General features: G+C 41.4%; 1 protein-coding gene across 3 annotated transcripts in view; it reads left to right on the top strand.

Annotated features, from left to right (window-relative positions):
* The first annotated feature begins 6,517 nt into the window (after positions 1-6,517).
* The window catches only part of FRAS1 (Fraser extracellular matrix complex subunit 1), a 429,297-nt gene continuing 412,315 nt past the window's right edge, over positions 6,518-23,499 (top strand). For all 3 annotated transcript variants that reach the window (XM_042936116.1, XM_042936114.1, XM_042936117.1), the window contains exons 1-2: positions 6,518-7,136; positions 15,028-15,059. In XM_042936116.1, coding sequence (XP_042792050.1) covers positions 7,061-7,136; positions 15,028-15,059 — 108 coding nt within the window. In that variant the 5' untranslated portion in view covers positions 6,518-7,060. The remainder of the gene's footprint in view (positions 7,137-15,027; positions 15,060-23,499) is intronic.

Below are 23,499 nucleotides of genomic sequence, written 5' to 3'. Positions count from 1 at the left end.
CTCACAAACCATGAGAACATAACCTGAGCTGAAATCAAGAGTTGGACACCTAACTTACTGAGTCACCCAGGCACCCCAAGATATTTTATATTCTTTATTTGTGTGTTCTAAGTCTTTGCCATTTGATGTATAGAGCTCAGTAGGCACATGTGCATAGTGGCCACTGTATTGGACAGTGTAGGTCTAGATCTAATTACCTGCCTTGCCTAACTGTGAATGGGCTGAGAAAAAACGTGAAATCCCATGTAGCCAGGAAATGTGGGTGAGCACTAGTAATGTCTATCACAAAGGCAGAGTGGAGAGAAAGAAAGAATTCAGCTCCTTTATAACATCATTAAAGTACTAAGTTGAACCCAATCTAAAGATCTTCTAAGGAAAGCCTTAGTTTCTAATTATGACAGACAGTAAATGCCATGTATAGTTTAAGATAGTTTGAATTAGCTGATTCTGTTATTTGAAAATTCCTCCAACAGTTATATATGAATTTAGTATAGAAGAATGTGAAAATACAGGCAAGCTGAAAAAAGAAATTAAGTCACCTGCAACCTCAGATAATATTTCGGTGTACAACTGACCTTTGAACAACTTAGGGGTAGGGGCACTGACTTCCTGCATAGTCAAAAGTCCACCTATAACTTTTGATTCACCCAAAACTTAATAGTCCACGTTTGACTGGAAGTCAATTAACACATATTTTGTATGTTGCATGTATTCTATACTGTATTCTGACCATAAAGGAAGCCAGAGAAAAGAAAATATTATTAAGAAAATCATAAGGAAAATACATTTATAGCACATACTGTATTTATATTAAAAAATTCATGCATATGTGGGCTCACAGAGTTCAAACCTGTATTGTTTGAAGGTCAACTGTATATCTTTTAAGATGTGTGTGTATGGATGTGTGTGTATAAATGTATTAAAGTACATGTCTATAAGCAAAAGCATGGGAACATTGTGTTATTATCACATAACCTATGTTTTTCACCCAATAATATTTTGAAAACATATTTCCATGTCAATAAATATATGTTTAAACTATCATTTTAAATTTCTATATATTTCATTTTATGGAAAAGTTACAATCTATTCAGCACATTCTATATCATATAAGCTGTTCAGAATATTTCATTGTTTAAGGGGGGGCAAGGGTAGAGGTGGTGTGTGTTTTGAAATAGCTTCTAATCTGAAGCAAAAGCAAAGAGCATCTGGAAATCCTGTTTCCTTTCTTTGCATCTCTTCTTTTTATACCTGACCTCCTCTCACTTCTTTCAGTAGAAATAAATACAAGAGGGAATATACAGCTCAGCAAGGTGACTAGATGATTAGTAAAAAAAAAAAAAAAAATTAGTTTCCTACAAAGTTTTCGGTAATTTTTTCTCATTGCCATGACTACATTGTACTTATTACCAGTACTGATTAGATAGACAAGTATTCTCGGTGTAAACAGAAGATAATTAGTGATACAGAGAACAACAAATGAAGTTTAAAAAAATCTAGATGTAAGTATGCAGTAGTAAAGTGCAGGATGAATCAGGTCCAGTCATACAGGACTTTTATGTATAAAACCAAAGCCAGTGTAGTCTGAGTGGGAAAGAACTTGATTAAATGTGCTGAGATGACCGGGTTTCCTCTTTTGGTTGCTGTTGCCATTTGGCATTTTCAGTGACCTCTGATGCTTGGCTTTCTGCTGTGTCGTTACTAGAGGCACAGGGGTGATATTAAAACTATTTGACAATGGTGATGCAGGGGTATCAACCAAAAAGAAGAGAACCCAGCCTACCACAATTGCTACAACTGAACCAGTATATAAGGTTGGGTGGCTGTTTCAAAAGGGGAAGCTAAAACAAGGAAACAAACAAACAAAAAACAAAAACAAAAAAACAAAAAACTTGGGGTTTTAGTTTATTTTATTCCAGGAAAAAATTCTAGATACTAAGCCCTTTTTTGGGGGGCGGGGTTGGTCTTATATGTCCTTCCATTGACATTGCTGGGGAAGCTCTTCTTTCCCACAAAAATAAATGGTAAATAGTGACTCTCTTTCTGTACAGGAATACTTAAATTCATAGAAAAGGATTAATATGCTGAATACATAAAGAACTCTTACAATTCTACATAGAATCAAAAACCCCACTAACAGAAATATAAAGAGATCATTCAGACACACACAAAGAAATACATAAAAATAAGAAAAGTTGTTTTACTTTACTAATGAGCGAAGAAATGCAGATTTAAAAAGTACATGTATTTCACTTGGCTAACATCTGTTAAGTGGCTAACATGTCACATATGGTGCTAGGCATTTTTATTTTATTCGGTGCAAACAGAGGTCCTGTAAGGACTTTTCATGTAATGGACTTTTATTACAATGCCCATTTTTTAGGCAGGGAATCTGAGGTTCAAGGAGGGTAATATGCTTGAGGTAACATAGTTAATAAGTTGTATTAAGCAAAATATCATTTCTCCTTTTGAGATTTATAAAGATTAAATGACAGCTATCAAAATGAAAATATGCATCCCTTTGACCCAGCACTTTCGCCTCCAAAATTTACCTCAGGGAAATAACTGGGCAAGTGCACAAAGGACTTTTATAAGGACGTTTACTGCTGTATTATTTATAACAGCAAAAAACTGGGAACAATGTAAATGTTCTTAACAGAGGATTGGGTAAATATATAAAGATCTATCCATACAATACAAACCCAAGAAGCTCTTAAAAAGAATGAGATAGATCAATATGATTTGGCTTAGAATGTTGTGGTCTAGCTATACTGTTCAGTGGGAGAAAAAAAGGCAGGTTACAAAATAGCATGTAAATTATGACTCTGTTTTTGTAAAAAGAATTAAGTTCAGTTAAGCAGAGAAAAATGTTTGAATGTGTTTGCTGCAGTTATTCTTGTGCAGGAGTTAGATTATGGCAGAGCCCATCAGTATTTACTTCTATTATTCGCTTATTCTTTTTGGTATAACTATTTGAAGCAGGAAAAAAAAGCCACAAATATTGTCACATGCTGAAACTGACAAACCAGAACAAAAGCAGTAACACTGCAGGATCACTCCCAGAGCAGGTACGAGAAGAAAGATGTGATAGAAGACTCAATGCATAGGGTGGGGTTGTGCAGAAAGAAGACAGTGAGAAGCAGAGGAAAGGGGGCAGAAGGGAGAAAGGAAAAGGAGAGTAAAGTGGACCAATAGGAGAGTAAAGATAAGTTGGAGGAACAGTAGAGCAGTTGCAACAAAGGTCACGAAAGCCCTAGTGTTAGCAGGGGAGGTTCAACCGGGGCTTTGCTAAGAGGCAAAATAGTGGAGCTAAGGATAGTTAAGACAGTTAAGAGCAGGGGCTCTGGAGTGGATCAATACAGTTAGTACTCACTAAATATCCATGTTTCCTCCTATGGGTCCGACCTTTTTTGCAGTTAGGTTGGGGTCATGTGACTCATTCTTGCCACTGGGCTCTAAGAGGAAGGGCTAACGCCCTTAGGGATTGCAGTACCTCCTTTATGGCTTTTTTACCCACATGTGGAAGCTACATGCCATGTGTTCCATCACGCCCTAGCAGTAAGAAGAAGTCACCTACACCCAGGGCCAGGATGTGATTGAGAAATAAACTTTTGTTGTCTTAAGACACTACAATTCGGGGGTTTGCCTGCTTTTGCAGCTGGCATTGCTTGCTCTAATATGCTTTGCCATTTTTTAGTCATCTGACTCTGGACAGATTACTTAACTCTCTGAACATCAGTATTTCTCCTGTAAATGGAAATAATAATGGTACCTGTCTCATAGGGTTCTTGGAGGATTAAATGTAAAAGTGTACAGTGTTAGGCTATTGTTGTTATTTTTATGTGTGTTAGCTATTATTGTTGTTTTTGCTATCATTTACAGGAAGAATTGATAAATCAGTTCCCTAGATTGGGCAGCACCAAGGCCAGGGAAATGTCAGTAGGTGACAGTAGGGCCAATCCAAGGAGATACTATAGGACATATTGAAGATACAGAACCAGCTGTCTCTGGCTAGTGAACTATCAACTCCTTGCCAGGGGAAGCATTGGTTGTTGGAGTGAAGCACTCATTTGTAGAGGTTAACTTATACAGATAAGCTAGTTACTATTAGTTCCATATCCATAAAAATGCCTACTAAATTTCTATCATAATGAAATAGATTATTTCCTGACGTCTCAATTTAGGTGCCCACAGAAGGTGCTAAATGTGCCTAATATTACTGATTGGTTGACCCTTTCAACCATTTGATCATCTTGGGGTGGGGCTCTGCCTAATCTGCTCTCTCCCTAATCAGGGCTGAGGGGAGGGGGGATAATGTATGTGGGCCAGTGTGGACACCTGTGCACGGCCGGTGGTGGAGCGGGGCAGAGAGGGGGATGTTATATAGAAATACTGCATATGGTGAATTGGGTGTAACTTGGAAATGATATTCTCCCCCCACCTCCTCTCCTTTTTAAAAAGCAGCACAAGTATAATATGTCTTACTGAAACTTCTTTGAGGGCCATGATTGTATGGTCTTTTTAAATTTTTTTTAATCAGATTGATTCTTGAGAGAACAAACTGTCTAAGTTACTTCCAGTGAGTGGTGGCTATAAAATTTCTATAAGGAGTGTGTTAGGAGTGGTAAGCTGGTTGCCAGAGTGTGTTGGAAGCTGAGTTTTCATAGCACGTTACATGGGATGGAGAGAATGTGAACTTTCTAAATGAAAAAAGAGGAAGGGGTCTTTTTTGGGGGAGGGGAGGTTTTTCTAAATGAAAAAAGAGGAGGGGTCTTTTTTGGGGCCCCACTGCACTTGATGTGGCCACTGCTTTTAGGGACTATTTTACTCAGTCCGTTCTTTCAACAAACGTTTAATGAGCATCTACTACTCTGTGTTTCAGGTACAAAGGTGATAAACATACTCTGTTCCTGAGACCCCCCGGAACCCAGGAGAGACTGAGGGTGAGTTGCAAACCCCCTGGCTCCTCTAAAAACTCAAAAGTCAGTGCCCGGTTTTTAGAGGTTCCCATTTTGCTCTGGCTAAATAGGAGTACATACAGGGATGGCAGATATCCGTCAGTTACAACTTACAACTTAACTAAGTTATACTTGTTCCAAGTTGCGGCTGAGAGCATTAGCACGTTGGCCCACCTTTAGGATGGTTGTAAAGACTGAAAACAAGTGGGCCCCCCCACTGTTTCACAGCCTAGCGTGTGCAGCTTGGACAAACTCCCCTTCCACACGTTCACCCAAGTCAGGTCAACTTAAAGGAACCAGGACGTGTTTCCTCCGGGTCAGTCAGATCCCAGCCAGCATCTCTCTTGAGGCAACCATTCTCATCTCGTAAAGCGATTAACCCAAGACCAGCTCTTTTTATTTGGTCATATAAAAATTGCTGTCGTCACTCAGTCCTGACTCCACTCTTCAAGTGTGCGCCCCAGTCTGCGTAGCCCAGAGGTTTACTTCCCAGTCACTGGCATTTGGGGGCGCAGCTGGAGCCACCTCGCCTAGACCGCCCAGTGTTCCACTGACAGTCTCTCTGCCAGAGGTAAAGGTGCATTCCCGGCCCGGTGGGAGGCCCTGCCTAGGACACACAAGCCAAGACCCTCGCAAGTTGCTGGTAAAACCCATGGTGGGACAACAGGAGGGTCTCAGAACCACCAAGGTGGATCAGGTCCGCCTCACGCACTTAGTCCAGCAGGAGTGGCGGGGTGTGGGGGTGGAGGATAGCGACAGGGCCTTTGAATGCGGGTAAAACCCCCTCCCGGCTGGGTCCATCCTGAATCGAGAGGTGAGGACCCGGTTGGCAGGTTCTCAGTGAGCAAGGACCACCCATCACCGCCTCCCCCTCCCCCTCCCCGCCCTGGTGTGACCACTTTTGATCCCGCCCCAGACAAAGGCAATATGTACTCCAGCAGAACGAATAAGGGGATCAGGTTGCTCTCTCGGCCTCCCCTCACTGCCCCCCTCCTAGATTCTCCCCTTCCCCACGTGACTCTCTGGAATCTCTGCCAAAGCTCCGAGTCCCTGGGTCCATTTTCACACCGAGCAAAGGAGAGAGGAAGGAGGGGAGGGAGGCGGAGCGTGTGTCCTTTAAACGCTGGGATCCAGAGGGGGCCTTATTTTGTGCGTATGCGGGCTCTCTAGCCCGAGTGGCAGCATTGACTTCGGGATCCCTTCCAGCCTCCCTAGCTCTTTCCTCCGTGCATTTAAAATTATGGCGCCTCCCGCACTCCCGTAATCACACCTCAACCCTGCAGACCACCTCCGGGTGTACAGCGCCGAGGTGGCAGTCCGCGTGGAGCAAGCCGCGCCCCCACAGCCCTCCTCACCCTGGAGAGGGGCGGAGGCGAGAAAGTAGCAGCAGCGCCCCCCGAGGCGCCGCCCCCGTTCTTTTCGAGGAAGCTTTCGAACCGGCTGCTGCAGGGAGCGCGGCCAGAGGCGGCGCCGTGCGGCTGCAGCGCCGCCGAGTCCGGGAGCTGCCCGCAGCGCGGCACAAAGTTTCCAGAGAGCGGCCACTGGGAGCTGAGGTCCGCGGAGCCGGGTGGCCCGGCCTAGGGGTGGGTGGGTCTTTCTGGGCTCCCGGCGACCCCCTCTGCCGACGCGGCGCCGACGTAGAGTGTCAAGCGAACTTTAAAAAGCTGCTCCGGACCAACCTGCGCCGGGATCTCCACGGCCGGGGACCCAGGAGCGGACGCGTCGGGTCTGAGAGAAATGCTGGGAGGTCCGATGAGCCTGTGACGGGAACTTTCCGGCGAGTCTACAGCGGAGAACTGCGCTCTGCCTCCTCTTTTATTCTCCAAGCTCAGCCCACGTTGGGGTGCTGCTCCGCGGGAGACCTGAGCGCGCTCTCCGTCCGGGCAGTGGGTGAATTGAATCCCCCGCGCGGCCCGGCGCCTCCGGGCTGCTGAAGAGTGTCACTCGGGGCCAGGGCAGCGCCGCATTTCCCCGGAGGTAGCCTCCCGCCAACCCCCGCTCTCGGTGCGCGCCAGCCCGGGCGCCAGAGCCGGTGTTTGGGGCGAGAGCTGGTTCTTGGATGCTGAAGGCTGGGCTCTTCCAGTGTGGGTGTCGAAGCGGCAATGGGTGCCTTCAAAGTGTGGCTCGGGGTGGCCCTAGCATTGGCGGAATTTGCGGCATTGCCTCATCATTCCGAAGGTGAGAGAGCGGTGCCTCCCCCCCCTTCCCCCCTTGTGTGTGTGTGTGTGGGGGGGGGAGAGGTGCCGTTTAAAAAGTCAAGCGTGTTTATGGTATTGGGGGTCGGGTGGAAGTTTCTTTGGGGGTGGTGGGTGGGTGGGAGTGGAACTGGAGTGGGCTTTTTCTGAGAAGATTCCTACTCCTTGATTGTTTTGCATTCAGATCACAAGCCCGTCTCCCGCCTCCCTCTCTGCCCTTAGTGCATTTGGGTGGGTGGGTGGCCAATTGAGGTGGCATCTCCGAGACTGGATTCTCTTTTTTCCCACTTCCCCGCTGCCCCCAACGGAAAGCGACTGCATGAAGCGTAGGCGAGGAGCGAACAATTGCTCTTACCTGGGTAAAAATACCTCCGCTCCCACGAAACAAAAATCCGGCACCTTAAAGCCCTCGCCACTCTCCCTGCCCCCTCGCCCCAGGAAGTGTCCCTGTAAAGTCCAGTAAAGATTTTATAACTAGATAGAGCGCGTTCTGTACGTAGACAATTCAAATGCACTAAGAGAAATCTCCCTAGTACAGAGAGGCACGAGCCTACGAGCCTGCCTGCTTCCCTAGGGGGGAAAAAGTGATTAATAAGAGTTTAGCTTCATTCTCTTACTTCGCCCTCACTCCTGGTTTTCTTCCGGGGCTCCAACCTGTGTGTAGAACCCCGACCTGGGGGAGAGAAAGGAGACGGTGGGAATTGTCGCCATGATAGCAAAGGCAGTCGGGGCTCAGGCAAATAAATGAATCCATAAGTAATTTAAGAGTTCGGGGGTCATGGGATGGCGGGCCCGGGGATGCGAGGCGCTGTGCGTTCCTACCTGCTCCGGGAAGACGGGAAAGTCGTCTAGATAGTGCTTGGAGAGGGGGAAGGGTGCCGGCGGACTGGGAGGAAGACGACTTAATCCACCGCCGCGGGCTCTTGGCTTCCCCTCCCGTCTCCATTCATTATTCATCCAGCTGCGGGAAGGAGAGTTCACCTGCTCCGCCGCAAATCAGACCCGCAGCCGCGGCGGCGGCGGGCGCCGGGCGGGGCGGGGCGCCTTCGCCTGCTGCCGGGTTGGGGCAGTTGAGGGTGCGGAGCCTGGGCTCAGGGCCGGGGGCGGCAGGAGGCCAGGCAGAGGACAAAGCCCTGCCTTGGATCGACCTCTGGCCATCAGAGCAGCTGCCTTTTCCTTGCTAGTTTCTCCGGAGAAAGTGGCGTGGCCTTGGGAGTCCACGCACAGTGATGGGGACTTTACCATGGGTATAGGTACCGCCTGTCCGCACCCTCCCGGGAAGCATGTCAATTACTTTACCCCGGAAAGGCATGTCTGGGGCCTGGGCAAGACTTCAAATAGGGCATACCCTGTAGAAATGTCTTCACTGTACGTGTGCATACTTAAAAAAAATAAAAATTCTAGGGCTTACTTGCAACAATAAATCAGGTGGGAGAGTTAACCCAGGCCACCCAAATCAGAATTTGAGACTTAGAGAAAAATTATGTTTTCACTTGGTGGTGGCAGTTTCTTATTTAGAATCATACCCTAGCAACGAGGAAAACGTGTTCTCTCTCCCTGATAGCTCACCAGGGGGCAGTTGGAATGACGCCGTTTTTTCAGAACCAAATCTCTTGAAATTACAAAAGCCATTATTATTAAGAGCCTGCAGGGTTCGCTCTTTGGAAGACTGGTTGGTACAATGGGCGAAGTTTAAGAATGTCCAAAGTCTTCTGATTCCAGAGGAGGAGGGCAGGGCGCCAGGGGCGCTATTCCTCCAAAGATTCTTTGGAAATTTTGCTTCTTACTGGTTCACCCCACCTTCAGGGCATTCTAGAATCAGTTCACAAATTGGACTGGTAGATGTCTGAGAGTTTCCATCTGAGTCGTAATGGTGCTTATCTAATGATGAATGAATGAAGGTGGACATTTTTTGAGCACATTACTTGGCTTCCACTATGCCAAACACTTTGCATACATTATCTTATTTAATTAATTTAATTAAGTGATATCAGACCCACAGCCAAAAAGTCAGCTGTCATCTAATGAGATTTCTGATTTGCTTCTGTCAGGGTTTTCTTTTTCTCTTAAAAATAAGAGCACTGAAGTCAAGGATGGAAAACTTAAGGATCTTACAGATTTCTTCAAGTTTTTATTATTAGCCTTGGCAATGATTAAAAAAAAACATTTTTTTTTTAACGTTTACTTACTTTTGAGAGAGAGAGAGAGAGAGAGAGAGGCGGAAAGACAAGGAGACACAGAATCCCAAGCAGGCTCCAGGCTCTGAGCTGTCAGCATGAACCCAGAGATCATGACCTGAGCCAAAGTTGGAAGCTTAACCAGCTGAGCCACCTAGACACCCCAATGATTTTTAAAGATGGAAAAGAAGTATTCACATGTGTGCCTCTCATGGTGTGATGTATGGTTCGATACTTTTGCTGACCAGGCTATGGCAGAATTTATGTTTTCTTCTTAGTGCTCAGAGGGCATCTCATATATGCTTCTAGTACCCCATTGACTAATTCTACAATTACAGTTGATGAAGGTGAGGTTTGGGTCTTCACATAACTGTATGCTCACTGAGGGCCTAGGATGGTTCCTAATTAGTCTTACATCTCCATCTCAGCTCCTAGTACACACTAGGTGCTAAAAAAAATATTGGTCAGATGAATGAGTATTGTGTAATCACACTCTTTTGAATTAAGTTTAGACTGGCCTCTATGATAAGTGGCTGTATGACCTTGAGTGAACCACCTAAGTTCTTTGGGCTGTGGCTCTGTCATTTACCAAATGCAGAAGTCAGCTGGCTAGGTGATAGCTGTCAAATGCTTTTGCTAATCATCAAACATAGGAAAAAATATCAACATTTGCTGCCTTCTTTGTGGTCACTTGCAACTTTTTGGTTCTGAATTTTATTTTAGTTATTAAAAGAAAAATGAATTTTATAAGCAAATCATTGGCTGTGTTATTTTATGCTGTCTTATATTGCCAAGCTGACAAATCACTATGATTTGAGAACTTAATTAAATCAAGAAGTCACAGAAACTAGCAAACATGGCTGCTTAATGAATCAGACAAGCTTTGCCATGACATGTTTTGGAGAAGTACATTTTGAGTTGTGTTGACCTGTGCAAGTCCTGTGAAGTAATGCTAGATAGAACATGGTGGCTTGGAGATAGGAGAAGATTATTGAATTGGAGGTTGTCAGAATTGAGTTCTACTTGTCTGTGTCCCATTCTCCTCATGGGGCTTTAGCCAATCCCACAATCTTCCAGATTCTTCTTGTAAATGCCATTAATAGAATACATTGGAAAAGATAATTTAATAGACAGCATGTTTTATTTATGGATCAGCATATTTGGTTCCACTCTTGGCTAGAGAGTTCCTTTTGTGTAAGATTTAATGCTTAAAACTCAGTGTGAAGAAAGAGAAGATATTCACTGGGATAGATAGCCTGTCTCTTCATTCTTTCATTCCACAAATCTTTATTGAGAGCTTATGTGTGCAGTTACTTCTGATAGGGGGAATCATATTACCTATCCTGAAGAAGTTTGTATACCCAGAAATTATTAATATTAGTAAAGCAGAAATAGGAGATAGGTGAACATCGGTGCTTGGTGGGTTTCCCACTATTGAATAATTGCACTTTTGCAACTATCTGCTAGTGAAAATAAAGAAGTGTATTGTCATAGGCTCATATTTCCATCGTACTACATTTCTCTTCTCCTCTAGGGATTGGATTCTGCATATACATTGTTTAGTGAAGCCACAGTCATCTGTATTCACTGTTATGGACTTGAGTGGCAATACCACTCAATTTTATTCAGACACAAGTAGTCATAAATACCCTCCACCACATGGCTCAGGAGAAGGGAGGAGAATACCACATGGCAGAGTTGGAGTTGTGTGCCAAATCTTACAATAGTTCAAAAACAGTTGGCCCATTTTCATTTTAACTACTCTATTAATTGATCTGAATCCTGGTTTACAATAATCAGGACATGAGCTGTCCTGTCGGTCCAGAAAACGATTCTATTTTAACTATTCCACAGTGTACAAGCCATATGCTGAATTACAACACAACATAAAGCTTGAACATTTAAATGCTAACTTGTGGCTGCTTGTTCCTAATGAGTCATATTTTTGTGATACCATACTTTTCAAATCTTTTCATATCTTATGGCCATATATACGACTCTGTCTTTGAACTAATCTGACATTTTGTGACTCTTGGATTTAACTTCTCTAGTTTATTCAGTTTACCAGGTACAGTTTCTGGAGTGAGTGGTTTCTGGATGAGAGTCCTGGTACAACTTATATCTCATATTTTCTCTGAAAACTTTAGGTTTTATACATGTATCTCAAAAAGGAGCACATTATAATGTGCAAAAGGGCTTAAACGTAGATATTTACTTGTTTAAATGACTAGGAAGTAACATTTTGCCTGTGTGACCTACAAGACCGGAGTCAGCCACATGGAGGAATGTCTCAGGACCTGGGCTTCCTTCTTGGCACTGTATGTGATCACTTCACCCCACAAAACTCTATGTACTTCCTCATAAGGATTTGGAATTTAAATTACCCAGCATCTCAGTTGTATTCTATGCCCTAAAACCAATGAAGTTCTTGGTCAGAGAATTCCAGCTTCTGTGGTCTCTTATGTTTCTTGTTTTCTCTTGAAGGAGGCTATTTCTTCTACTAGATCCTCACCATCTGTCAGAATTCACCTTGATCTGGAGTTTCCTTTAAAGCTCCAGTAAAGCCATAAATCTAAATCTCAGACAGAGCTGTACTCCTTCAGAAAAAAAAAAAAAGTGATAAGTGGAGAGAGTCCCTTTGTTTTCTGTGTTATATGAGTTGATCAGTTAGTGGAAAGGTCTCTGCTCTAGTGCAAAACCAGCAGCTGTATCCAGCACCTCCTGCCAGCAAACCTCCCAACTCTATCTGTTGGTAGGTGTGAGTAGCGTGCTAGTATGGGAGAAATATGCTTGCTTTGGAGGACTGCATCTGGCATTGGGTGGTGATAAATGTTTGATAGGACTGGGCATCACACTGGAATGCTTTATTTTCTCAAGAGAGTAGAAATGAGGTTTTGGAAGCTGCGTTAATGGAGACTCATTTGTACATCTGCCTTCTGGGTAGAGCTGTTCCGTTTTAGGAAAGTCCTCTGAGGGCAAAGCTTATTTCTTTTGGCATTGTACATCATGGAGCAACCCAAATTGAGTTATTTCCTTTTCCTAATGATGGAATTTATCAGCAGTTACACACCGTTTTGACTGGAGTCTCTAGCAGATGTTTGGCTTAGCCAAGTGTGTATGTGATGCCACACTCAATGCTGCTTTATTTTTTAATGTTACAGGGGGTTTGTAACATCTATCTGACCTTACAGAAATGGGTTTTGATATGGGTAGCTGGATATTTCTTCAGATACTTGATTCCTTTTGGAGCTTTGAAAAGATGATTGGCTTTTGGAAGGTAATGTTATGTAGGAGGGCAGTAAAATTATTTGATGGTCTTATTCTAAAGGTTAACTTTTGTTTATTCTAAAGGTTAAATTTTGTTAAATTGTACTGAAGGGATGATCTTTGTGTTAATAAAATTTTTTAAATGTTTTATTTTTGAGAGAGAGAGAGAGAGAGAGGGAGGCAGAGTGAGAGGGGGACAGAGGATCCAACGCAGGCTCTGCGCTGACAGCAGAGAGCCCAATGTGGGGCTTGAACTCACGGACCATGAGATCATGACCTGAGCTTAAGTCAGACTCCTAACCAACTAAGCCACCCACTCACCCCTGATCTTTGTGTTTATTTTTTAAACATAAGAAGTAATTAAATATGTCAACTTAAGTAATTTAGAAGTTGAGTTGTGTTGATATATATTTATTTGAGCTTTATAGGATTATTTTATGTATATACATGTATATGTGATTATTATATACATATATATCTCTCATGACATACCACAGACTAAAATACTAAGTCTCTTTCTTTCTTTCTTCCTTTCTTTCTTTCTTTCTTTCTTTCTTTCTTTCTTTCTTTCTTTCTTTCTTTTACTAAGTATTTATTAAAGAAAAATAAATGAGTTAAGAACTTTCTCCCAAGGTTTCCTCTCAAGTTATTCTTGTTTGAATGTCAAGGGCACAAAAGTCATTCCAATAAATTTGCCAGTAAAGATCTTTGATTCAGACCTCAAGTGTAAATAGCCGTTTCATTTCTTTAAAGATTGTTCTTAATTCCAGTATTAGTACATAAGGCAGAGTGGTCCTTTCCCTGAGTAGTTAGTGTTTCTGAGATTTCATGAATGATCTGTTGGAGGCCAAGCACTGTAGTAAAATATGTCCTTCCCTCTTTGGACACCAAGTGCAGCCCATTGTCAAGCTGTGCTTCTGCCTTGGTGTGTGCATGTTATTCCAATCTGTTTTGTAGCTTCTTTTTCTGAGAGAGTACCTGTTAGCACACTACCCACATGTTTCTAGGTTAAAAAAACACCTGTTGTGCTGTTCAAAGATTGGTTGAAAATGTGTTTGTTTTTTAAAATTAGGATTCCAATTTTATACTGTTTTCAAATATAATACTTGGAAAGATTTATTTTGTGATAGGCTAGTTATTCAGAAAATATAGGCTGTCCCATTCACATTTAGCCTTCTTTTCCATTTAGAAGCAAATCATTTGTTGTTTTTTATTTGGTGCTTAATGAATGGAAAATAGAAAGATGTATCAGTTCATAAGCAGCCTATTAGAAAAATTGAGTGAAAAGAGGGTGAAAAGAGTATTGGAGTTCAAGAGCTCAGTGGAAGAGTTCTTTCCAAATAACTACAATCTCCACCGCTCTCTTACAAATGTTATAATATCCCTATAAAGGAACCTACTGTATGAAAGGCAAGAAAGAGATAATCAGCCAGATACCTAAGTAGATGCCTACTGTGTGAAGAGTTAGGGAAGACAGAGAAGTAGAAGCCATCCCTGTCCCAAGAGGATCTAAACACTATAGCGTGGTAGATGCAACCGTTCTACATCCTTAGCATCCTTAGCGAGGGTACTATAAGGAAGCACACAAGAATGAGTTCACAAATGGATGATGCAGACACTGAGTACTGTGAGCGCCAAAGGGAAATAAGCATAACAATGCTGTGGGCTGGAAAACCTCATGAAGGAAATGGGATCAAATTTAAGGAACCTGAATAGACTCAGTGCGTCTTCTACAGAAAACAAAAGTGTCGGGGCGCCCGAGTGTCTGACTTTGTCTCAGGTCATGATCTCACGGTCTGTGGGTTCAAGCCCCACATCAGGCTCTGTGGTGACAGTTCAGAGCCTGGAGCCTGCTTCGGATTCTGTGTCTCCCTCTCTCTGCTCTTCCCCTGCTTGTGCTCTATCTCTTTCTGTCTCTCAAAAATAAATGTTAAAAAAAATTAAAAAAAAAACACAAAAGTGAACAAAGGCATTGAGATATGGAAGTGTTATTGCCAGATCCTAAGTTGGCCACTTGGGTCAGACTGGAGAATTTGTGTTAGCAAAGAAGCCAGAGAAGGCAGAGAAGGCAGAGAAGGCAGAGAAGCCTGGATAAGTAAATTGAGACTAGATTATGGAGACTTTGCTTATTTATTACATAGGAAAAAATATACATTGTATATACATGGCATGCCATTGTAGACACATTTATTTTAAAATTCAAATAATAAGTTTTAATGATGCTTTCCCTCATGCGTGTCCAAGAAGTGTTGTTGTGTTGTATGGGTTTATTTCCCCAGGGGCAGAATGCTCAAGCTTTTAAGATTTTGGTAAAAGCACAATTTGCTGACTATGATGCATGTACATGCAGTTTTAGCCTAAGTCTGCTGGGGCAGTGCCTGTTGGTCTATTTTGCATTCCTTTTAATTCTTGTTTTGTTTTTCCCTACAGGTGCTTGTGTCTATCAGGGTTCCTTGTTGGCGGTAGGTCATTCTTCATATATTTGGTTTATTTCTTTCGAATGTAAAATGCTTGATTGAGGTTGCTGAGTGAGTGAGGTGACCCTATCGTTGTGAAATATGTTTATTTTCCTTCACAGTTTGAGGATTATCCCTCAGCTTGGCACAATCATGCTCAATTACTTAATACCTTTTCCAGAGTGAATTAGTTCCATTTGAATACTCAGGTATTGGGAAAGGAGTTCAAACACCCAACACAATTTGCATTCCATAGCTGTCCTTTGTGTTCTTTCAATCAGAAAGAAAATTAGATCCCATTCTCTTGTCAGATATGAACTAGGGCACAATTTGTTTATCTTCCCATTGCATTTGCTTCTTCCTTTGAATGCCCCTCCAAATAAAAAAAAAGTAAAATTATTAAATTGAGTACAATATGGAAGATTCCTGACTGTTGCTGTGAATTGTAACTTTAGGTTTTGGTAAATAGCAAGCAAATTAACATTTTATCTCTGAACTTTTGCCATGTATGGTAGAGTTGATTTTGAATTTAATGTCATGATGACTTGGGGGAAAAGCTGATGTAAGTCTCATGCATTTCTTTTCATTAATAATGTACTATGGTGCATAACAGTGTGTGAAAGCCTTATTGAAAAGACCGTCTACACTCCATCAACTCTAATAAATGGTGTGACAAGTCATTATTCACCACTTTTTTTATTTTGGTTTAATAAATGCTATAATAAAAGCAGAACTGAAATGGTTGGAGAGGGTTTGCTCATTTACATCACAACCTGCTACTGACGTGTGATATTGATAAGTCATCTTATCCTTGCGGTGTTGAGATAGATGAGGAATATCTGAAATATCCAACAGTCTAGATAATTGTAGATGTTCACAGTAATATTCTTGGTTCTAAACTTTATATAATATAGTTATTACTCTGGAGATTTATGTTTCTCCCCTTGTATTTTTCTATTAAAGAATCTGGAGAAAGCCATTTTCCCTCTCTTTCTCATCCCTTCCCAGCCTACTTTTCCTTGTGTTTCTTCTTTAATACATTTTGAGAATCATTTTAAAATCAAAGTGCTATGACGTATATCACTGGTTTTGGGGAATTGAGTAGATATTATAGACAAGTCGGTTTTCCACGTTAATACCCAGAAAATTGTTTTGTTGTATGCACTGCTTTATAATTTAAAAACTGTATTTTCATAACTATTGATCTATCCAGTACAATAGATACTGAAATAAGCAGGCCATGTATTATTTTATATTCTCCTCCTCTTTAATGAAGAACCAAGGATGAGAAAGAGATTAAGAGATTTGCTAAAAGTAAATTGACCATTAAGGGATTCACTAGAACAAGACAACATGTCTTCTTGCTGTTGTTCCCCTGTATCCAAAGAATAGTGGCTAGCCTATCTTCTATATTTGTTGTTGCTCTGTGTTAGTGTGCATTCAAATATGAAAGCATCATGTACTTGGAGAGGGCAGTGCCATTCAAGTTAAAGGAGAGACTGTCTAGTTAATTTGCACTTAATGGGTGATCTTGCTCTTCTCCGTTCCATGTCCTGGCTCCTTCCAGGGTTTATGGCTGCTTAGGGCTACTATGCTGCACTGTAGTGCACCAGCACACTCCTGATCCCTGCCAGTTGGCTTCTTTACTTACCAAGATTCTACTACATGTGTTCCTAAACCTCCTCAAGCCTGATGTCCTTATTATTGTAATTATGTGACTCAGCTAGAAAGACAGTATACTTACTACAATACTAAAGGTTATTATTATTTCTGAAAAAATTTAACGCTTATTTATTTTTGAGAGGGGAGGGTAAGGGCAGAGAGAGAGGAAGACAGAACCTGACACAGGCTCCAGGATCTGAGCTGTCAGCACAGAGCTCGAGTTGGGGCTCGAACTCAAAAACCATGAGATCATGACCTGAGCTGAAGTCACATGCTTAACTGACTGAGCCACCCAGGTACCCCAATAATAAAGATTATTATTAAACAAATATTTATTGAGTGACAGCTGTGAACCTGCTATTCTAGGAGCTGGGAATACATCAGTGAGCAAACAGACAAAATCCTTGCCCTCAGGAAGCTTGAATTCTAATGAGTAAAATATATAGAATGTCAGATAAGTGCTATGGAGAAAAACAAGAGGGGAGTGGGGAGATAGAAAACACTGATGAGGGTGGCTACTGGAAACAGGGTGACAGGGATGGCTTCACTGAGAAGGTGCCATTTGAACAAAGACCTGAAAGCGGCCATTGTAAGAGCTAGTCTCCCTGAAGTATTCCAGAGAAGGGTAATAGCAAGGGTACAATCTGAAGCAGAAGCTGGCTTAGCCATTTGAAGAAGTGCATGGAGGTCAGAATGGCTGGACTGCATGATCCATGGGCAGGATGGCAGGAGACAAGGTCAGAGAGGTGGGCAGGGGCCTTGTATGGACTTTAGCTTGTCTTCTTGGTAAGGTGTATTGGCGGAGCTATAGCAGAGGAATGACAAAATCTGACTTATAGTTTAATTAAGCTGCTGAATGTGAATGTGAAAAGAAATAACGTTCTTGTTTCTAGGGAAACTATGGTGAATACTTTAAAAAGACTCCATAGAGGTGAGTCACTAAAAATTTGCTGTCAAATTAAGTGTAAGAGAAACAACTATAAAAGATTGGGGAAAAACACAAAAATCCAGAGAGATTCTACATTTGGATTTATTTGCTACCATTTTAAGTTCTATTTCCATTTTAAGGAACTTTAAACTGGAAATGGCGGATGATACATTATGGATGTAGTTAATTGTGTGCATGATTCATTGCTACTCTCTCTCCACCTGATGTGGTCTCGGAGAAAGGCATTGCTCCCACATCAATGAAATTGAATGAATGTACATTTTTGTATTTTGAATTAAAATAAAGAGTTTAAGAGCATTTACATACTATTCTAGGATCTTCTGATTAAACAACTCTCTGGGTGACGGTGTCTTTAGTAAGAGGCATCACAGTTGGGAGCTGCCTCTGGGAATGGTGGTGTAATGTCCCTGTTCTAAACCCTGTAAATTCTACCCACACACAGTTTAGAGCTAGGAGTGACTTCAGAGATCGTGTGTATTCTGAATTCTCCATTTTATAGGTGAGAAAACTGGGGCAAAGGATGTGAAGTTCCTGAACTTAATCCATTTCTCAAGAGAGTAACCAGAAGTGGAGAGTGGGTCTGGTTGAAAGCAACAAAGCATCAGCTTCACCCAGAAGAATTCCAGAAAACGTACCAAGCAAATGAGAACGTGGGTCTAGTACTGGTTGCTAGTTGCTAACTCTTAGCCTGTCTTGGGAGGATTTCTCCCACTGATACCTCTCTAATCTCATCCCCTGTTGCCTGGGAAGCTCTCAGAGATAGTGGAGCATTCATGATGCTTGTCTCCCGACAGACCTCATTCTGATTCTTCCTCCTCCACTACAAACCAGCTTGGTGACCTAGAGGAAATGACAAGATCTTCCTGAATCTCTATCACCTCCTGTGTGAAATGGGGATAGATAAGGCCTCTCCTGAGGGAGTTTTGTAGAGTAAAGAAGACAATGTGGGGAGGACACTCAGATGAAGTGCATTGTATTTTCTTTTCCGCCATAACAAAACTCCTCTTTACCAACCAAGAAGAATAACAAGAGGAAGGGGCAGTTGTTAAGCACCTACTATGTATTTCATACTGTCAACAATCCCAGGAAATAGGTGTTGTCTTTACTTTACAGATAAAGAAACAGGTTCAGAAGGTCTCAGTCGTTTGTCCAAAAATTATATAGCTAGTCAGTACCAGAAGGAGAGAGCAATCAAACCCGGTTCTGACTCGAGAGCCATTTCACTGAGCAGCCTGCTTTTCTCTGCCAAGCCAGTCTGCCTGTTGTCTCTGCACACAACTAGCTTATTTCACCTTCAGTTCTATACGCCCACCCCCTTGCTGCTGCACCTGCCATGCATTTGTCTCTGCCAGTCACTCTCCTGACCTCCTGCAAAAGCCAGTTGTCCCTGGCTAACCCCTTCCCATCTAACTGAGGCTCTCCTGAACTAACTAGATCCACCACATGATGCGAGCAATGTTTGGAGGGGGTCATTCCAATTTAAAAAATATATATGCTATACTTTACACACACACACTCCCAACAATGTGTTCTGTTTGTCAGTTTTGCTAGCTGTATGGACTTGTGGTGACAATCTGGGGTAATTTGGTTCTAAGCTGCATGTACTGCCTTCAGTTGTGTCTCTTCTCCTTTCTTTAACACTGTCTTCCTTACTTTTCTCTTCTTTCCATTCCTCAGGTCAAAAATTAACATTAAGGGAGTCAAAATACCCAGGAAGGTCCTATACTTTGAGAAGCACTGAGTCATCTATTTTGGGGTGTGTTTCATGTCCCACAACACCCCTGCCCCTGGGCTCTCAGGACTTTCTGTAACATCAGAAAGAGAGAAAGGGAGAGCATGACCTTTTTAAATCAGGAATCTATCAGGAGGAGACTACCTAGTTCCTATGTTTAACTGTAATTGGGGCATTGACTGTGAGGAGAAAGATAAATTTTTTATTTCAGTGTTTTCACTTATCTTCTGTTGTTTTTAAACTATATTGAGCAAAAAGAAGTTAACTTTCTTTTGGTATCACCACAAGTAAACAATTCTCTTTATTAGATTTTCCCTAGGGGTGGGTAGTTGGACTCTTAACCTCAATTTTTACATCTGTAAAATGGAAATAAACTATTTACTTCACAGGATTGTTGCAAAAGTTAAAGGAGATCAACATGAAGCACCCAGTTCTGTGCTTGTGACCTAGACCTACAACACTTAGTGAAGGTCAGCTGCTGCTATTGTTGCTGTAAGCGTTTGTGATTGGGAGAGTTGCACAAAACTATTCTTCTCTAGGTCAAAAGTGTTAAAAGTGTTGAAATTTTCCTACTTGGGATACTTTTGCTCACAAATGCTGACAAAGTAGATTATGAGACACTAAATTTTAACACATTTGAAAGAAAGAAAAAAAATTCAGGGACAATTAAAAATGTGGAGGGTTTACTTCACTACTGTATAGTATGACATAGTGGAAAGATCCAGGCTTTGGAGTTTGAATCCTAGTACTGCTATATACCTGCTGTGTGTCCTCAGGTCCCATGTTTTATACAGCTGAGTCTCAGTTTCATCTTCTATATAATGAGGACTGTATTCCTCACAGGGATGATGTGAGGATTAACTGAGAACATGCTTGTGAAAGAACCCAGAACTGTGCTTGGCAAGAAACTGGCTGCTTACATCATCTAGGTGACAAAAAATGTCGGAGTGGAAATGATGGAGTGGTAGAGGCCAGGGTGTCTTGGTTTGGGTCCTGGCTCTGTAATCACTAGCTGTGAAGCACTGAGTAAGTCACTTGAATGAAATAAGCTCTAAGTTTCTAAATTTATAACATGAGAGCATTAGATCCTCTCCAAGATTCCTTAGCTCAGTGCTATCCAATAGAGCTCTCTGTGCTGGTGGAAATGATCCATAGCTACAGGGTCTCGTATGGTAGGCATGAACCACATGTAGTTATGGAGTACTTGAGATGTGGCTGGTGGCACTAGGGGACTGAATTTAAAATTTTTATTAATGCTAATTAATTAAAAAATTAAAATATAAATAGCCTCACAGAGCTCATGGTCACTGTAGTCTACCATGCAGCTGTAGAGCTTTAAAATTCTTAACATACAGCACTTAAGCTTGAATTATAGTCTCATGCGTGGTTCTCACCCCAGGTGAAGCCTCGGTGTACTCTTGTTAGCAGTTGTGAAGAAGGTCACAAGAAATCTGTTGTAGTGCCTGAATTTGCTCTTTGTTTATGTAGTTTAAACAGTTTGAAGGTCATCTTCATTACAACACTACTCTCCCCATTTTGCTTTGTATGTTTTCCTGAATGAAAGGGAGGGGTGTAGTTATAGCTGGGTCTTTGCCTGCAATCAGTTTACATATCCCATTAAAATTTTTTTTTCAGCTTTGTTGAAGAATAATTGACAAATAAAAATTATATATATTTCAGATGTACTTCTTGATGATATATGTATATATTGTGAAAAAATCACCACAAGCTAATTAACTTATCCATCACCTCACTTAGTTACCATTTTCTTTCTTTTTTTGGTGTGAGAACATTTAATATCTACCCTCCTAGCATGAACACTAGGTATTATATATGTGATGAATCACTAAATTCTACTCCTAAAATTAGTATTACACTATATATAAACTAACTGGAATTTAAATAAAAACTTGAAACAAGCAAAAATATACCCTCCTAGCAAATTTCAAGTGTACAATACAGTATTAACTATAGTCACATTGTTGTGTATTAGATCTCCAGAATTTATTCATCTTCTTAACTTGCATAATTGCCCCAGGCCTTGGGAACCACCATTTTTCTGTCCACTCTAAGAGTATGACTATTTTAGATTCTGTATACAAATGAGATTGTGCAGTATTTGACTTTCTTCATGTCTTATTCTTATGTCTTATTTGACATTCTTCATGACTTATTTCACTCAGCATAATGTTCTCCAGGTCCACCCAGGGTGTTGCAAATGGCAGGATTTCCTACATTTTTAAGGCTAAATAACATTTCATTGGGTATATACACCACTTTTTCTTTAGCCATTAATCAGTTGATGGATTTTAGGTTGTTTCTATATCTTGGCTATTGTGAATAGTGCTGAAATGAACATGGGACTCTTCAAGATCCTGGTTTTGTGAAATCAGGATTTCACGAAACCACGATGAAATACCACTTCACACCTGTCAGAATGGGTAAAATTAACAGCACAGGAAAACAATAGATGTTGGCGAGGATGTGGAGAAAAGGGAACACTTTTGCACTGTTGGTGGGAATGCAAACTGGTGCAGCCATTCTGGAAAACAGTATGGAGATGCCTCAAAAAGTTAAAAATAGAGCTATCCTGGGCCACCTGGGTGGCTCAGTCAGTTGCATGTCTGACTTTGGCTCAGGTTATGACCTCACAGTCCATGAGTTCGAGCCCTGCATCGGGCTCTGTACTGACAACTGAGCCTGGAGCCTGCTTCATACTCTGTGTCTCCCTCTCTCTCTGCCGCCCCCTCTCCCCCTACCCACCCCCCCTCTCTCGCACTTTGTCTCTCTCTCTCTGTCAAAAATAAAAATAAACATAAATAAAAAAATTAAAAAGAAATAGAAGTATCCTATGACCCAACAATTGCACTACTAGGTATTTACCCAAAAAATACAAAAATGCTGATTTGAAGGGGCACATGCACCTGAATGTATATTATAGGAGCATTATCAATAATAGGCAAATTATGGATATTATATATAATGGAATTTTAACTATAACATATATTTATAAATGTATAAATTATATATAAAATGGAATATTACTCAGCCATAAAGAGAGTGAAATCTTGTCATTTGCAACAATGTGGATGGAGCTAAAGAGTATTATGCTAAGCGACATAAGTCAGTCAGAGAAAGACAAATACCATATGATTACACTCTTACGTGGAATTTAAGAAACAAAATGGATGAACATAGAGGAAGGGGAAAGAAAAGAGAGGGAAGCAAACCATAAGAGACTCTTATCTGTAGAGAACAAACTGAAGGTTGCTGGAGGGGAGGTAGGTGGGGGATGTGTTAAATGGGTAATGGATATAAAGGAGGGCACTTGGGTTGAGCACTGGGTTACCACCCAGTAATCATCATGTAAGTGATGAATCACTAAACTCTACTCTTGAAACCAATACTACACTATATGTTAACTAACTAGAATTTAAATAAAAATTTAGAAAAAACCAAACCAAATCAAACAAACAAAAAAAATCCTGATTTCATTTCCTTGGATATATACCCAGAAGTTGGATGGCTGGATCATAAGTTAGTTCTATTTTTAATTTTTTTGAAGGAAGCTCCATATTGTTACATTCTCACCAGCAGTGTGCAAGGGTTCCCTTTTTTCCTCATCCTTGTCAACCCTTGTCTTCTGTCTTTTTGATAATAGCTATCTTAAAAGGTATGAGATAATATCTCATTGAGGTTTCTGATTTGTATCTTTTAAGATTTTTACAAAATATTTTTGGTGTTTTGTCGAAGTCTCATATACTTGGAGTGTTGTCCACTGTGTATACTATGGCAGAGGAACATTGAGAACTTCTGGTCTAATCTGTAGGCCTTGTTTATTAGGGCTAAGAAGGAAGACAATTTGAGCTCTTCGGTGCTAGTCTCCTTTTTAAAAAATCAGTGTGCTATAGCATTACTTTCTTTTATTTGAAACTCTAACACAAGAGAGACCCCTAGAAATGAAAAGTCTCAAATTTGCATTTGTGCTGGTATTTATCAACATGCTCAAGAGATTTTATGGGGAAGAGAAATAAAGAAAATTTGGAAGCATTCCCTATTAAATGCCCAAAGTCCCCCTAAACTTTTAGTGAATCTTGGCCAGG

The sequence above is a fragment of the Panthera leo genome, chromosome B1, assembly GCF_018350215.1.
Source record: "Panthera leo isolate Ple1 chromosome B1, P.leo_Ple1_pat1.1, whole genome shotgun sequence".
Classification (NCBI taxonomy): Eukaryota; Metazoa; Chordata; class Mammalia; order Carnivora; family Felidae; genus Panthera; species Panthera leo.
Note: the sequence above shows the minus strand (reverse complement) of the source record. Positions and strands in the feature narration are given on the sequence as shown.